Source organism: Physcomitrium patens, chromosome 2 (genome assembly GCF_059467195.1).
Source record: "Physcomitrium patens ecotype Gransden chromosome 2, ASM5946719v1, whole genome shotgun sequence".
In the NCBI taxonomy this organism is placed as follows: Eukaryota; Viridiplantae; Streptophyta; class Bryopsida; order Funariales; family Funariaceae; genus Physcomitrium; species Physcomitrium patens.
In genome coordinates this window covers 10,679,578-10,697,981 of record NC_143411.1, presented here as the reverse complement: position 1 = coordinate 10,697,981, position 18,404 = coordinate 10,679,578, and the positions used below count along the sequence as shown (strand labels likewise).

General features: G+C 32.5%; 1 protein-coding gene across 3 annotated transcripts; it reads right to left on the bottom strand.

The window, feature by feature from the left end:
• Window positions 1–3,711: 3,711 nt before the first annotated feature.
• Window positions 3,712–11,485, bottom strand: LOC112278847 (uncharacterized). 3 transcript variants are annotated; one of them, XR_002968806.3, is made up of 16 exons: window positions 11,123–11,255; window positions 9,952–10,661; window positions 9,730–9,798; window positions 9,330–9,437; window positions 8,907–8,972; window positions 8,483–8,659; window positions 8,114–8,200; window positions 7,765–7,871; window positions 7,523–7,621; window positions 7,137–7,191; window positions 6,304–6,615; window positions 5,514–5,920; window positions 4,888–5,100; window positions 4,565–4,682; window positions 4,282–4,430; window positions 3,712–3,993 (listed from the first exon to the last, which is right to left on the bottom strand). XR_002968806.3 is itself a non-coding variant. In XM_024512697.3 (15 exons), the coding sequence occupies exons 2-15, from the start codon at window positions 10,558–10,560 to the stop codon at window positions 4,359–4,361; spliced, it is 2,499 nt and encodes an 832-aa protein (XP_024368465.1). In that variant the 5' UTR covers window positions 10,561–10,661; window positions 10,962–11,485; the 3' UTR covers window positions 4,196–4,358. The 3 variants fall into 3 exon arrangements, 1 of the variants encoding a protein (XP_024368465.1); XR_002968805.3 differs by having other exon boundaries at window positions 10,962–11,240; XM_024512697.3 differs by lacking the exon at window positions 3,712–3,993 and having other exon boundaries at window positions 4,196–4,430; window positions 10,962–11,485.
• Between the last annotated feature and the right edge of the window lie 6,919 nt (window positions 11,486–18,404).

Here is an 18,404-nt window from a genome sequence, read left to right as displayed (position 1 = left end):
AGCTCTAAAGCTTTCACTTGCTGACTCATTAGACAAGACATTGCAATTATTTCAATATTCAAGATGATGTAATTTAGATAAAGATTCTCAAGAATAACATATCTTTCCTCAAATAGATGGTGAAATACAATGTGTTTGATATCATCACCTTGAAAGAAACTTATGATGTTCGGTGATTTTATTAGAAATAGGAACAACTTCTAACGATGTTTCAAATATTTTATTTGAAAGAAGTTATGAAAGCCTCAACAACAATCAAATAATAGGGTGGTCTTTTTGCCTTGATATGGGATACTATGAATAGCTGAGAGGACCTATCAATCATCTTCAAAGAAAACAAAGATCACAATGTGTGGCAAATATAATTTGCCACATCTTAGATTTTATCAACATATGATGATCATTCCTTGTAGAACTCATTCCTAAAAAAAAGAGTAATATCATGGATATACATATGTACTCTAATAAATACTTATATGATTATGTAGAAGTAGATAAAAGTAAATAAAAGAATATATGATTAATTTCATAATACCTTGTAGAAAAGTTTTGTAAAAGCTTTATAGACACTGCTTTGACTTTACATGTGTTTGTAATTGATCGATAGGTTAGAAACATAGTCAACAAGTTAATCACGTGTTGATAGCTTATAGAATAAGCTAATTACGTCGCACACATATAAAAAAAAATTCTTAGAAGTTAAAATACATGTCTTTCAAAGTCAATACGTTTTGGAGATCTTATAAGACATCGCCACATAGTTGCTAGTTAAGAGTATATATGGAGGCAAGAGTGAAGCCTTCTTTACTCTTGTCAATGTCTTTCTAGTCCTTAGTCTTGTTTTAAGACTTTTTAGTCTATTTATTTTTGACAATAGCCATTCTAATTCAATATTATATCATCTTTGAGTGACATTCTATTTCTTTTCAATGACATAAGAGTGTATTGAAGATTTCTTTCTTTGAGATTCATGTCCTTGACAACAATATATTTGTACAATAATCTATATTGTCAAAAGATTGGAATTTATGATATTGCTTGAGTGTTTGTTGGAATATTTTGGTAATTAAAATTATGAAATCTAATTGAAAATAAATAATAAAAAAGAACTGTGACCATATTTGATTCAATATAAAATAGAAATTTTTTAATAATACCTCATTTCAAAGTTTTTTTTATTTTTCTATTAAATGTGTAATTTTTGTTTCAAAACTTCTTGGATGATGGCACATTTATATTAAGAGTTTGCAAGATCTAATTTCCTATATACAACAAGAAAATCTCTTATTACGACTTTTATTTGCATTTTTATTGTTATATGTCTTCCATTAATGTAAGATATTGTGATATGGCCCAAATAAAGAATATTCTTAATCTTAGCCTCTACAAAAAAATTCTTATGAATTGACCATATGTTTTCTAAATATTCTTATACAATTAGCACCAGAAATATTTTAATATTTATTTGAATAATCATATATATTTTCTTTGTCTCGCCACAATACAAAACTTGCTACAAGCTTATGAACATATCAAATCAACCATTTAGTGTGATGGATTTAGCATTTGTAAGGATGTTCTTCCATACATATCAAATGCAAAGTAACACTTTGGTATTTAAAAATATACTTAGAATAGCAATCAAAAAGGCTAATTCTTGATTTGTAAAAAAAATCAAATAGTCTTAAGGAAGGTAGTCTTTAAAATATTTTCTTATTTGATCAAAGGCCCATTTATAATATAATTCTTCTTTACTATTCATAAAGCAATAAAATAATTTTAAAAAATTGGTTAGTGGAAGAAAATCTCATCCAATGTAGAAAAGAAGTTTGGTATTTATCTTTGCCACAATATAGACAACAATTTTCTTACCCAAATTGTGGAAATGAAAAGCATTCACAATGTTGACATCGTAACTATGATTTGTTTATTTTTATTTTTTCAAAGGATGACTTAAAAGAAACAATCCATTCTTAAGTTGATATTATTCTTCAACAATTTTTTCTTCCTTATAGACTTCCTATTATGCATATAAATAAAGTCTATTTTTTTTAGTTCTTTATCTAGATGATTTTTCTTCTTTACAAGTCTTCTCTTTCAAATCATATACTTGTATATTTTTGCAAAGTCTTCCAATAACTTTTGAGTTATTTCAAAGATCCTATAAGAGAGAAGAAGTAAAGGTTCTAATAATATCATATTGCAAGAATGTAGAGTCTCTATTTAACACCCTTTAAATAAATTGATAATAAAAAACAAAAATCCATTCTCAATATCTCCAACCTAGAAAATAAAGATAATAAAAAAAATAGAAAATAGAAAATTACAATTTTATTTCAAGTGTGCAAAATCTTTGATCCAATATAGATTCTTAGTCATAGAATACCTTCTAGAAAAAATGGCTAGAAAAGAACAACAATTCAAAATACAAAAATTGTAGAGATTGTAAGCAATGGATAGTATTAGTATATAATATCCAACACAAACAAATGATATTGATGTGCAAAATCTAGTGCAAGCAAATGGTACTAGCAATGACAATTGGTACTAGGAATAGTATAGGTATGAATAATAGATTTAGTTGGTGGGAGTTGTATTTGACAAAATATATATATATATATATATATATATATAGATAGATAGATAGATAGATAGATAGATATATACATATACAATTTTATATGTAAAGATTGTCAATATTGGGAAGTGATGTTATGTTAACAAAATAGTGATATTCCACTACCTCATCCCAAATTCAATTTAATTTTAAGGCCATCTAATTTTTTTTTTTTTTATCATATCTTTTGATAATTTTGTAAGTTTACAACTCAATTAGAAAGTAATTATTTTTGTAATATGTTGGTATTATTTTTCTAATCATCCATAAAAAATTATATTAAATAGAAAAAATTTGTACAATCTTTTAAAGTTTATGTTAAAGGATATATATTTAAAATACATAATATTTGGTTTGTTCTGCACTCTCGGGCACCTGCGGCCCTCTTGCCCGCAGCCCCCTCGTCATCCATCGTTGTCATCCGTCCCCGCAGCGCCCTTGATGTGGTTTGCGGAGTCTGGTGATGCATGCGCGTGCAGTCACTGGTGGTGCGTGTGTGCACTCTTGGTAAAGTCGACGCATTGGGTTAGTGGGGAGAGTGTGGTGGAGAAAGTTGCCGCTGCGTGGATTGATGGCTCGTTTCCAGCTCGCTTAACCTCCTCGGGGTCGCCGCTGGATTGATGTGTATACCCTCACCGGCAGCAAGCAATTCTATTCAAGGGTATGATATTTTCAAAAAAAAATTGATTGCAAACAATAGAATTGCAAGCAATCAAGTAATTTAATTGAAGGGGTGTGTTAAATGAAGGGAAAATATCATACATACCCCTGAAATATGTTGAAATATCAAGAATACCACTACATTCTTGATAATAGCAAATATACCCCGAAAAAAGTTTTGATAATAACAAATATACCCTTGAATAGAATTGCAAGCTTGAATATACCCTAAACCATATTCAAATAATAAATAGATTTTATGTTCTTCTTCGATGTAATAATAAAAACGTCAATGCTTTTTTCAACTGTCAGAAACTGATTTTGAAAAGTTGTGAATCAGAAGAATAGAAAGATATTTTTGAAGCAAAAAAACTCCTACCATCCAAAATAATAAAATATTAAGTCTGTATCAAAACGAAAATTAACAAGCAATATCTTAGGAAAACAAGGATTAGTGGACTTTTATTTTTAAATATTAATAAATCCAAGGTTCTATGGGACTTGATCACAGATGAACTTGAAACCAGTAAACGTATCAAATTCATTGTCGAATTGTTTTAGAAAAGTTTAGCAAATATAATATAAAAGTTGTGCGTCTTCAGTACCATTTTAAAAGTATTCAGTAGTGCGAATCAAAGATGTGAAGCACATGTGAATCTCCTCTATGTTGTCTGAGTCGGTGAAGAATTCAAGGTTTCCAAGTTGACATGCAGAACCTGCAGTGAAGATTCAGTTACTCCAAGCAAAGCCTTCATCAGCAGTTGGAACTAGAGCAGGATTATGTACTGGTGGGCACTTCTCTGAAACTTTATATGTTTTAACAGTTTTAACACTTGATCTTCTAGTACAACAAACTGTGAGGACAATGATTGGGTTATTGCCCGCATATTTGACGGCATATCACCAGTGACATCATCACAGCAGTAATATATATATATGTATATATATTTGGTGCAATTTGAAGCATGCGATCAAAGACGATCGTATGGTCATCTTTAACTTACATGGGTTGGTTCTCCCAAATTGAAAAGAACGACAGCAACTCTAGAAGAATCGGTCAAAAATAAGAACCATTATCCAACTATGCAGGACGACCATCTCCTGGCTTAAGGTACCAAGCTGCACCCCTTGTGTAACAAAGTTCTTTCATAACCTGCAAAATAAAAAATGAAGATGGCTATCAGTAAAGCATTGGTGCAGAATAACTCGATGTTGAAGAACGAATTAACCAAGAAAAAGAGCATGTATAAATCATGAAGGATGTCTTCATGTGCTCAAGGTCTCAACCTTGAGATACGTAGCTGATGGAGCCTCTCTCCCCGCAGATTTAAATGCTAGCAAAATGTCATTTTTTCGGAGCCCAGCATCTGGCCCCATCTTTCTCAACAGTGCAATCACCACCTCTCTGCAAAAGGCCAAAAGCCGGAATCAGAGAGATACGAAACTAGTGAAAAGCAACGAGGCAAACAATCACCACTTAAACAAACCCTCAGATACTTTCACCGTATTGTACGAGAACAGCAATTCTCAAAGTTGCGAACTGCACAAGGCACATTATGAAAGACAATCCCCATTGGTATGATAAATAATAAATACACTGGTCATCACACCTAAATGGATCAAGTGCTGGGTTGTTCAATGTAGTCAAAAAGTAAACACCACCAATATTAGTTGCCACTCTACACACTGCAGCTGTAAGCTCCGAGGCAGGGGCATTAGCAGCTTTGGCAGCTGCTACTGCTGCTGCTGCTGACTTAGGGTTAGAATTAGCAACAGTACGCTCAATCGCCATGTCCCGTAGACTCTGAACAATGATCTGCATCCTGTTGCACATACAACACCGGTAATAAGCACAAACTATGGACAATCAATAAAAGCATAAACTACTACAAATAGCATATCTAACACATTCTCCTAACCAAGCGAGGGAAATCAACAATTCACCCAAGCGTATTTAGCACTGGAAAAAGCATCAGCATGCCTGTGACTATTCTAAAGATATGAAATCAAATGCTGACGTATCATTTTAGATAACCAAGGCAACCTTCTTCTGTAATCAGTGCTAATTGTGATAAAAGAAATGAAACACCATAGACATAGCTGTCTGGCCAATATCAATGACGACCAAAACGTACAAACGACTCCCTCTATGTACGACATATTTAAACATAAATTCATATGAGAGGAGTGCAATGGTGAAACTGCCAGCAAATTTGTTCTGGTTGTAGTGTCTTACGTGCAAACATGGTGCTTGGCAAAAATCTCCTTCAAAGCACCTGGCAATGCCATTCGGGTTTCATCTGACATGGTTCCCTGTGCACCATTCTCAACATTGCTTTTATCGTGTCCATCACCCGATGGTCCTGCTTCACCCAATGGTCCTGCTTTGTTTCCTTGAATTTTTCCGGAAGGTGGTTTAGGCGAATGCGAAACTAGTGAAGAATTACCTTGTTTACCACTTTTGGTGTTAAGTTTCTTGTTACCTTCAAAGGTTTCCGAGGGCTCAAATCCATGTACTTCTGGGAATGACGGGTTCATTTCTACCAAAGCTCCCACAATACCTGGTTCTGAGTTTACCCACTGGGCAGTCTGTTCCTTGACCACCGACTGATGTTTTTTGATGAATGACTTGTCAGTGTCTTCCTGTACAGACAGCACTTTATTCAGAACAAGATACCATCTACTTATTCCACAAAACGAGCCCAGATAAATCGTAAAACCGAGACCAGAGCCATGTTGGAAAAAGATAGAACGCAAAGTCAATGCATTGCAGTTTTATCCCTCTAAAGGGCGTCTTAATTTCAATGGAACAGATTTGGAAGAAAGAAAGAGAACAAGTCTCAAACAAATTAATGTGTTAAATCTGTGAAGTGCTTCAAAATACTACTACCTCTTTGACGCAAATAGAAGCACAAAAGCACCATCCCCATTGATTCTGAATTTCAAGTTCTGATTCCTTACGGCACATATCTACTCTACTGAGAAAAACAATAATAATAAAAAATAAACTTTATTTGATTTCTGACCTGAAATTCCCACCCAACGCCAGCTCGCTGCACTGCTATTGGCACCATGATTTCTCGTAAAGCTCCCTTGGTCAAAGGAAGTCCCCGAAGCTGTTCATGCTTCACTACTCGGTTTTTACTAAAGAGGAAAAGAATGTAATCCCTCATTGCTCTTAATCCACCACGGTACTCAGGACGAATATGGCTAGCGGCAACCCAACAACCCTGGACTAGAACAGCGAAGTTACTAAGAACGTTCAGCAATTCTTCATCACTACAGCCTGCTGGTGCCATCTTCATCAACCTCTCAAATTGCAACACTTGGACACGGCTCTGTTACAAAATGGCTCAAATCAGCTTAGTATTTTGGAAAGTGTTGAAACAACTGAATTAATCAAAACGATAGTTTAAAATAACCATTTATAAATCATGCAGAAGTTTTAGACCTGCAGAAAATTTTTGAAGCATGAGTAGGAGAAGCAATGACATCGTACGTGGCAAACAAAGTTGAAAAAAGAAATAATCGTTCAAAGTTAATGATCGTCTAAATGCTTGACAAATGTTGCTGCACGAATGGATTTCCCAATGATGATAAATAGCTATCTATCTTACAATCCAGACTCAAGACAATGATCCAGATTTGATGCATGAGGACTTTAATTTTTCTTGTTCCATTTGTTCAAGTAATAATGTAATAATATTAGTGTGGTCGATACTGTAATCTAGACGTATATAGAAGTCAGAACGTACTAATTCGTACTAGTTTACCGATTTGCGAATTATGTGTGTCGTACACTAGAAACATCACTTTCATTCAGCAAACATTCTTTTCGGCGAAGTTCGGTGCCGCTTACCACTCTAAGTAGATACTCAAATCTGACTTCGGGCAAAACAAGCGTCTCCAAATGGCTGCAAATTAAGTACAAGACAAATAAATGTTAGGACGTAGAAGAACCAGAAGACGCGAAGACTGCGAAGCAAATCAGAATCATAGTATTGACTAAAAAGATGATTCGATCTAATTGGGACTAAGTAATCTACAAACAGAAGCTTTTTTGGTCACAACGGGAGTATTTCCTTGAAGTATAAGAATTCGGTACAATTTTTACTTAAAACGTTCTATAGTATGCTAGTGTGATCATGCAGCAGTGTTGTCAAGCTAAATAAGATGGCCTTCAGATTATCTTATCCGAAAGGTAGCACGATCCTCACTCTGGAGCGATTCAGTGAATCTGTTTACCTTCTAGAAATACCAACATTGCCAGACCCGTCCTCTATAAGGGACCCAGCAGTGCTCGTGCTTGCCCGTCCTGGAACCAAGGTGTTCAGATAAGCATCACTGCAGGTCAATAACCACCATTACGGCGCTGAACTTACGAAAATAAGAATACAATTAACACATCAAGAGAAAGGGAGAAGAGACAAATCAAATAAAATTGCTTCCAAAACAAAATATCCTTTCACAAAGAAAACTGAACTCACGGGCTCAAGTTAAAGTTGATACGATCTTGCGTTGAGGTAACCATCTTCTGCCGGATGCCTTCTGTAATCGGACTATCTGTCCCATGAGGTTCAAGTGGAATCCATGCCTTCAAAATTAAATAAAACAACAAGTGGTATAATGTTAGTAAAATAATCCCAAACATAAGACCACACCTTTTGATAGCTATCAGACACATGTATGATAACATTTACTTACAACTCACAGATGGTGGACAGGATAAGTCAAAAACAGAGGCAAACTGACAGCCTAATTAACAAAGGAATAAAAAGCAAATGACCATAAATAATACTGACATCCACTGGCTATTACTTCTGAAGCTTAATTCACCTCTGCTTCATCCAATTGCTTCAAATAGGCATGAGACTGCAGCCGAGTTGCTTCTTGACGCTCAGTTTCTCGCCTCCTAACATTCACCTGATTGACAAAGTCACAGACAAATCACACTGAAGCTTGCTCATTATTGCAACTACTGCAAAAAACATCAACAAGGACGTGAAGCAGTCTCAAGACTAACATTCATCCAATTGAACAAAATGAAAATAACGTTTCAAACAGCTAGATGATTCCTGACTGCTAGACAGGAAAAGTGATAACTACAAGTGAAAACTACAGTCTCAAAAGTTTCCAGAGAAATTTCAGGATGGAAAGAGAAATTCAGAAGACGAAACTTTGACATAGTGAACAGAGGAAAACTACCTGAAGCAGGGTTAACTCTGTTTTGGATTCAGGTGGTTCAGCATCAAACAACTCCTCCTCATCTCCATCGGCGATCCCAGCCTCTTTGTTACTTTTCTTTTTCGCTGCATCATATTCATCTATGTATTTCATTGAGGGTCGAAATTGTACCACAGCTTGCACTGGGTTTAGGTGTAACTGTTCAACATGTCAAAAATGAAAGTTTAGCTGTATAAAAATAAAATTGCGGGGTCTAAACCTTAACATAACAAAAGACTACTGTCAACCTTGTGTTGACCAACTTATTCAACTTCTCTACAGTAATGATAAATGATGTCAGATAAACGCACATGAAAACCAAAGCAAGAAAACCCGCTCAAAGTCATAGATCCCTTGAAAAAATTAATTGAAAATGCTTGCACCATGGGTAGACTAATACACGAACCCGATTTCCCCGCAATATTCCAATGGCATAGCTAGTGGTCATTGCAACTTTTGACGAAGCGAGTGTCTGTCACCATCCAGATCATACAACATTCTTTATAAGAAAAATGCCACTTCATAAATAAAAGAAAGACCACTTTCAAGAGAGGACCAAATCATAATCGGGATGGCACGATGCTAGTACCGACTTTCAAGATGAACTAAGAAAACCAACGAAACATTCAAAATGCTGTTGATATACAAACTGTAAAGAGCTCACACCGTTACAAGATTTAGTAGCAGATTTCTGCCAAACCTGTAGGAGTTTGAAACTAAAAAAATCCCATGTTGATCGATGCTACACCGCAACAAATCTTGTCTTACGACAGAGTATTTCCAGGGATACCATGACATTTATATGTGCTCGATACAGAAGATAACTAACCTGCTTCTCAATCTGAAGATGCTGTTCCCGATCTTGGTCATAGTTTTCACTGGTGGTATCAATATCAAGATCCACTTCAAACTTTGTCTGCTGCGGTTTAATACGCACCTGTAAAAAGAGAAACATCCAACCAATTTCCAACCCTAATGAAATAGCGTAACACAACAGAGGATGCTAAAATAGAGCACAACACTCATCCCCAAGAATGATCACAAAAGTTCACCAAGCCAATATTGAGAGTATCACTTGTAACCAAGAAAATTTGGCCATAATATCCCTGATGTCGAACCAATAAAAAATTTAGAGCGAGAGCCAAGAAAATAATCTCTGTCTCTCTCTCTCAACACTATCAATGACCCCAATACTTCACTCTCTGATACAAGAAGTTGGAACTGCGAACCTCTAGACAGCGCTCCTCCAGATTATATGGTCTCCAGTACGGTCGCAACGGATATTGTAGAACGTATAACTGCAACCATTTTCAACGGACATAAGAAACAAAACTTTCGAGTTCATGCGAGAAGATTAGGTTCATTCTCAAGAACCACCACGCACAGCTCGTGAAGGATACTCACACACAAAAATTTATTGATTAATTCATTTGCCACCTGATTGCACTTACGTTTGTCTCAGGGTCGACACGCGGTGTTAAAAACACGTCAATTTCTCTGACAACCCGATCAACTCCAGGTTTAGACACTACTGAATCCACAACCATAGGCTCATCTTTCAGTTCATCATCGACCTCTTTCACACTTGGTGGCTCTTCTTTTACTTCTTCTTTGATCGATTGTTTACTCATGTCCGACTCCAGCTTCAATTTGAGGTCAGCTTCATCACAGGGCTCTTCTTTAGCATTTAGAAGAGGAACACCGTCCGTAGGTTCTGATTTGACGACATCGGGCTCAGCCTTCACAGTCAACAAAGGAATTTCTCCTGCTCCTTTCGTATCCATCGACGACGAGGTTTTAGCATTGTCGCCAACGACCATGGGAATAGCCGATTCGCCATTGACGGGGACTGGAGCTGTCTCAACCTTGGGTTCTGTCTGTGCAGAAGGCCGCGTTCGAACGCGTGCCCCTGGTCGGGCTTTCACTTTTGGTACGAACTTCCCTTTGCTGGGTGCAGCGGCGGCAGGTTCACGCTTGGGATTCAATAACGCAAAAACAGATGGTCCGGAGCCCTCCGCAGCATCTGCCATTTCTACATCTTCGCCTCCCGGAGCTGCCATGACCTCCAACTTGATTCCTTCTCATGCACAACATAGAGAAGGGGAAACTATTTTGACGTTGATCACATCCAGCCCTTTCACACCAAAGCCGCAGTGTTCACCTGAAGATCAGAATAAAGCCTGGCGATCACGATTCGGGAATTGATGACATGAAAAAAAATCGAAGGGATTGAGTGATTCAGCACTACAGGTATATAAAATGAACAATTGCTTGTCCCAATTTCTTCACTTGACAATCACACGTGAAAAAAACAGAATCGTAAATCGTAATTGAGTGGGGGCAGCTCTCTGTTTCTCTAATAGAATCCAAACAAAATTAGGCGACATCCACGCATAATTTCGCTCTAGTCCACTACGAGAGATAGACACCCAGCAATCCCAGTCAAAGCAAGAACGTTTACCGCAGCTCGAGAACAAGTGCATAAAAAACGTCAACACCACACTCTGCTCAAGAGCTCCAAATAATGCTCCAGGTTTTAAGATTATCCTCACCAACTCTTCGAAGCCCAATGCTTCATTACTAAACCCCAACTCACTCAAAAAGCTCACGAATCAAACTTACCTTCTGAAAGTTCTACCCCTAAACTTTCGAATTAACACGTACAGAACATCATGAAAGCCAGCAAAACCCTAGTAAGCATTAATGTAGAGCGAAAAATCCTTCAAGACTACCAATCGGAAACTGTAATTGTTCCCTCGAAGGAAACTTATACGTCCATCTATAGTTGATATCTTCCACGAACCAGCGGTGGGACATCGAAAACCCTAGCAAACAGGGGGAGTTTACTCCACAAACGTCAGTAATCACGAAAAAGGGGTAAGAAAGAAGACAAAGCTTCTTGAACCCTAAAGAAATCACTGTAAAAAATTTGGTAAATGGGTTCCGAATTAAGCTGATCATTAGTCAGTGACCCATTCCAGACACTAGTGACAAATGACTGAGATAGCCAGTGGGAACACCCACTTGAACCCATTTCCTTTTCAAAAATCGTGCTAATAAGATTCTTTCAAATGTGACAACCCGCGCACAGCGGTCTGTTCAACCAATCAGAACCGTATTGCCGAAGTCCATGCGACGGAGACTCACCTTGCAAATTCTTCATTCGTCGCTGTGAGGGTTATCTTTGCGATTGATGGATCTCGTTCAGCTTACGCAATGGGCAGGTTTGCAAAGAAGTTCCAGGGGGTCAAGCATGTTGTTCCTTGCACAGCCATAGCCATCCTCTCCCTCAAGCTTTTCACGGTGGTTTTTCGAATTATGATTTGTGGGTTGTGTAGTCTTCAGCTGCACATGTTTGCTTGGATCTGGTAGCTGTTAAAGGGCAATGCAAATCATGAGACCCTTCCTGCAATGACGGTGATCTGCTGCCTGTGAGAAAGAAAACCCTAATTTTAGGTTCCTCGTTGATGCATTCCTCCGCATTTGGTATGGGCACCAAAATCTCTGAATCCTTTCACTTCATTAGGGTGTTGTGTCGCTATTACTTAGCTTTTGAATTTGGTCTTGTAAGGCTTATGGAATGATTTTTAAAATGATAACATTAACAATAAATAGCAACAATAAATAGAGATGGCATATTCTTATTTGCATCCAAATTTACAAAAGAATAATAGATTATATTGCATTTTAGAATCCATTTATTTTACTACAAGAAAGAGAATTGTTTACTTCAAATATATTGAATTGATATTTTGAAATTTTTTCTATTTCATGCTTATATAAACATGTGTTTTATTATTTATTTTAATAAATGTAAATAAGAAAGGATTATAAATCTGTAGACAAAGAAATGTTTATTGTTTTTTTTTTTTTTCTGATATGTGTATGTTTGATAAAATTTTGAGTTTAAAATTTAAAAAGATTGTAACTAACATTTAAAATAATTATTTTTAAACATATCAGAATTATTTTTCAAATATAGACTTAAGTAATAAAAAAACACATGTTTATAATATTTTAAGAATAAATATCTATAATACTATATTTAAAAAATTAAAGATATTATTTATTAATTTTTTAAAAAAGTTTATCAAATAAGAAAATGTGATGTATATATAAATATTAAAGATGATATTTTTATTTTATTTTAAATACCTTTTACTTTTTAAAAACTTAGAAGATTGTTATAAAAGCTATTATAGTTGTTGCACATTGTCAAAAGGACTTGTAAATTAATTGCTTTTATTGTTGTTGCATCAATTGCTAAGACTTGTAAATTCATTACCAATTTATGATTGCAACTCCTATTTACAATTTGAGGACTTATAAATAAATCAATTATCAGTTTGCAATCATTACAATTTGCAAATAGAAGACTTATACTCAAATTTATTACCAACATGACACTATCATTTGCAATTGGAAGACTTATACTCAAATTAATTATAAATCTGCAATTACAATTGCAGTTTTCAATTAGAGAACATGCTTGTGTTAATCTTTTCTTTACAATGGTTTGATTTGCAATAAAGACCTCAATAAATTTGAAGCTGAAGAGATTGAATTACACAATCACTAAAGCATAGAAGAATTAAGATGTTAGTATTAAGAATCTTCAAAGAAATAATATACTAATTGATTATGCTTGATAAAAATGATAGATGCATGATCTTCCAATAATTTGTTGAAATATTTAAGTTCATACATGTTGAGCAACACTCAATATAAAAAGATCATTGACTATTCACAGATTTTAAGAATAATGCTTAAAATGATTATAAGACATTGAAAAACATGTCTTTATGAAAATAAACTAAGAAGCATACTCCATCTTAAAGATTTATGTACAAGGATTTGATTGTAAAGTTAGAGATTTATCTAGCAATAGAAAATTAAAAATCCAACAATTTCAATACATGAAGTAAATACTAAATACCTTATGGAGCACCTTTCTATACAGGCAAATTTAAGAAGCCAACAAAATTGAAAAGAAGTCTTTGTCTTAGAGGATCTTCATGCAAGAAGAATTCTAATGTAGAAATTTAATTTCACATAACATTGTTAAGTGAGTAAAGACAAAGAAATAAAGCCGAAGCAAGCCATGATGTGGAGTTAGAATGAACATGAACAAGGCAATGGTTCAAAACCAAAATTTAGGTGAGATATTGCAATAAAGCAAAATTCAAGCAAGACAAAATAATGTAGTAGAATATAATCAAGTAAGGCTATAAAATAGAGCCTAAATAAGAAAAAATCAATAAAAATTATATAAAAATATAAATTATTGTAAAGTTATATAAAATTAAAATACTACATTGTTATATATATATATATATATATATATATATATATATATAAACAGTTGTCACCACTGCATAATTTTACATCCATATAATAGTCCTATTGTATTTTTTTATTATTTTTTTGTTATGATATCTAAAAATGAAGAGTTATTATTACAAAGATAATACTTACAAGTTTTTATTATTGTAGGTTGCTAGTAGTCAAAGACTTAGGTAAAGATTGAGTATATAATGTAACAATAGTAGGTAGAATTATTGGCCTTTGAAATATATAAAGGTCAAAAAATATTTTATTACAATAAGCAAAGTTGGTGGCTTTTGGATATTGATGATGTCAATTTAATAGCAACCAATTTTTAATATAAAATATCTAAGAAGGTCAAATTATAATTTAAAAAAAAAAAAGATGTTTTAAGTCTTATCCATCTAGTACCAACAATTCTACTAAAGAGAAGTGTAGAGTAAGATGACTAAGCCTCATTATTTTTTAAAAAGGTAATTAAAATTTTAAAAATTTTAAAAATAAAAATTTGATCCAACTTTAGTTAATAGAATTATTTAACATATGGTATTTTATAATTATGTGTGCATTAAATATTGTTGGTATACTAAAACAACTTTCAAGTTGTTGACATTTGTTTCAGATTTAACAAAAAAAATTAGTTATATTCTTTAACACTTAAATAAAATTTTAAATTTAATACTTTTTAGATTTAATAGAAATATAAAATTAATATAATTTCAAAATATACATAATTTTAAAGTTAAAATAATTTGTGATTTCATATGATAAATTTATTAAATCAATGAATATTAAATATATATATTATTTTAATATAAATAATTATAAAATAAAAGTATATTAAAATAATTATAAAACTTACATAAAAGAAAGATAAAGTAGGTATATTTTTTAAAAAAATTACAATGACTATTGCCAAAGATAAAAAAAACTTTGAATCCTTGAAATTAAATTAGAAGCAAGAAAGAAATTGATAAGAGTGATGAAAGCCTTACTCTTATTTCTATATATACTATCTACCTACAGAGCTATATGTTAATGTTCTATAAGTCATTTAACACATGTTGAACTTGCATAATATATATCTAACTTACAATATAAGTTTCCAATACATGCTCCATATAACTAACTTATAAAACAGGTGGCCTATATGTGTAACATATTTATGAAATTATTCCCTCTCTAAGGAACAAGCTCCATAAGAAGTGGTGATCACATATTGATAAAGTCTAAGATATAGCAAATTGTATTTGCCACATACTCAAATTTTAGTTTCTTTTGAAGGTAATTACTAAATCTTATCAATCATCAATAGTATTTTATACAAGAGTAGAAAAACCATCTAAACATCAAGAATATCTTCTAAGTTTGTAATACCAAACTTTTTATATCTTATGATATATTTGAAAAAAGATATATTGTACTTAAAGGCCTTCATATTAATTATATTGTCTTGAAGGTTGTGACAATTTCAATATCTCATTTAATAATTTAATAAAAAAATTTTTATTGAGTTGAATTTGTTTGTTGTTGATTTTCAATCTCTTTGTCCAAGATCTTTTCTATACCAAATTCTTAATTTTTATTGACTTCTATCGGAAGAAGTGACATATGTCTTCTTTTTGATACATCTTTTAACTTATATAGAAATATATATATATATATATATATATATATATATATATATATAAAACATATGATAGATCTTTATAGATTTTGGTAGGTGTAATTAGTATAGAATTAAATTGATTTATTTATAAATAAAAAATAATCCAAATTTACAATAACCTATCTTGTTACAATTACAAATAGTCTTGATATTACAATAAAGTAACCATGTCTTGTTGCTAATATAGAACTGAGATTGTTTCTTGTGATAGATATGTGTATTCATCTTTTGTTATTCTTAAACTTCATTTAATTATACCTTCATTATTTCAATAAGCTCCAATAAGAAAATTAGCCAATCTTTTGTTATAAAATTATTAATTTCTATAAAGTTAAAAATTAATGATAATTATAATTAATATAATATAATAATTATTGAATAAAAGAATTTAATATATTATTATAATAATATTCAAACTTTACTAATGATAATAAAGTTCTCTAATCATCTTTATGTAATTAATAATACATCTCAAATATTACTCCAATATTTAATTCATTTGTTTTGTTTGTCCATTACTTTGAAGATAGAAGGCCAAAGATAGTTTTATTTCTACTTTCAATTTTAAAAATAAATAAATTCTTCAAAATTAAATAAAAATTAAATTCTTTTATTTGTAATAATATCTTTTAATAATTTATAATAATAATAATCAATACAATCAAAATAAATTTAATTATTTGTTTTACTTGTAATAGATTTTATATTTAATATTAAATTTACTAGATTATTAATATAATCTATTATTATAAATATAGAATCATAAAAACTTGAGATTGAAAGATCTATGATAAAATTCATAAAAACAAAAGTTCATAGTTGTTTTGGTGTAGATAGTAGTTGAAGAAGTCTATAAAGTTAATGACTAGGGATTTTCAAACTTGAACAAATATTTATCAAAGATATAAATCTCAAAAAACTAAAAGATCAAGATAGTCTTTTATAACTCGAAAAGACTAGATAATCACTCAAAGATGATATAATATTGAATTATAATGGCTATTGCTAAAGATAAAAAAGACTAGAAAGTCTTTAAAAATAAGACTAAAGACTAGAAAGACATTGACAAGAGTGAAGAAGGCTTTATTCTTGCCTCCATATATATTCTTAACTAAAAACTATATGACAATGTCCTATAAGACCTCAAAACGTATTGACTTTGTAAGACACGTATTTTAACTTAGAAGACTATTTTTTTATATGTGTGCCACATAATTAGCTTTTTTTCTAAGCTATCAATACGTGATTAATTTGTTGACTAAGTTTCTAACCTACCAATCAATTACATGTACTAATAAAGCCAAAACCACCATGTTATTTGATCATTGTTGAAGCCTTCATAACTTCCTTCAAATAAAATATTTGGAACACCATCAAGAGTTATTTCTACCTCTAATAAAATTACCAAACATTGTGAGTATCTTCCAAAGTCGTGATACCAAATACATTGTATCTCGCTATCTTGTCACGGACATACAATTGAAGAATGTTCCAAAAGGTTCTAAAAGATTTTAGAAGATTCTAGAAGGTTTCAAAAGGTACAAATAGGTTCTAAGAAGGCTCTTAAAGATTCTAGGAGGTTCCAGAAGGTTTCAAAAGATTCCAGTAGATTTTAAGAAAGTTCTAGAAGGTCATAGGAAGTTGTTGAAGAAGGATTTTAGGCTTACTTTTTTTTCAAGTCTCATAGAAACTTCTCAAGAAGCTTTTTAGTACCTAGTATATATAGGAGTCGAGGCTGAGGAGATCCTCAGTCTCAACAACTCACTTCTTGTTGTCTAATGAGGACCTTCTTGCCTTGTATCTAGTTATTATTTTGTCGAGTTAACTATATTCTTTGGTCTTGAATCCTTGTCTTGTATATGGTTCCTAATAATTTGTCGAGATTGCCATAAAATAATATTAAGAGCTTGGTGTTTCTTGATAGAGAATGGATTACCCTTCTTCTTGGAAATATTATAGCATTTTGGAGGTTGTGGATTATCTTCCTTTAGACTAATATTATTCTTTACTTAATATTCTTTTGGTTTCTTTTCTTGATATCATAGATCAAGTTTTTTTTCTTTTAAAGGCATGTATTTCTTTGATTTTCTATGGAAAAAAGTGGAAAAATTAATATAATAGACTCTAAAGAAATTAAGTTAGATTTTATTATTAATATTCTTGAAGCATTGACGATTAACATAGAGACTTTGTCAAAATACAATAAAGAACTATATATGACCATACATAATGGTCAAGGAGCCAGAGTGCCTCAACCACCATATCAAATTACAACAAAGATTCTAAATTTTTAAATGACTATATCTACTTCAAACATGGGAGGTGCATCCACTCAAGGCAATGATCTGACAACAATAAGAATGAAAGAACTAAGGATTAGCCTTCCAAAAAAGTTCGATGATACCCTCTTATGTTGGTTTGGTTGAAACCTTGCTCTCGGATCAAGCTTTAGCCTGATTTGTCCCATTATTTGAAAAGGATTCTCATATATTACACAATTTTGAAGAATCTTTGGCATCATTTGTAAAAGCATTTGATGAATATGATAAGATTCGTCCTTCAACAACTAAAATTCAAGGCATCCAATAAGGAATGCGCTTTGCATCAACATATGTCTTAGATTTTTGACAATTAGCATGTAATATAAATTGGGGAGAAGATACATTGATGAACCAATTTCATAAGAAATTAAGAGATGATGTGAAGGACTTATTGTTGTTTATGTCAGATCTTCTAACACTCAATGAAGCCATTAGTCAAGTTGTAAAGTGTGATAATCATTTATTTCAATGACAATAAGATAAATATTCTTTACTTATGCCACATGTATATACTAATTATTATGCAGCTTCTTTACTATCCAATTCTAATGAGCACTTGGAAGCAAAAGATATGCAGATTGATACACTT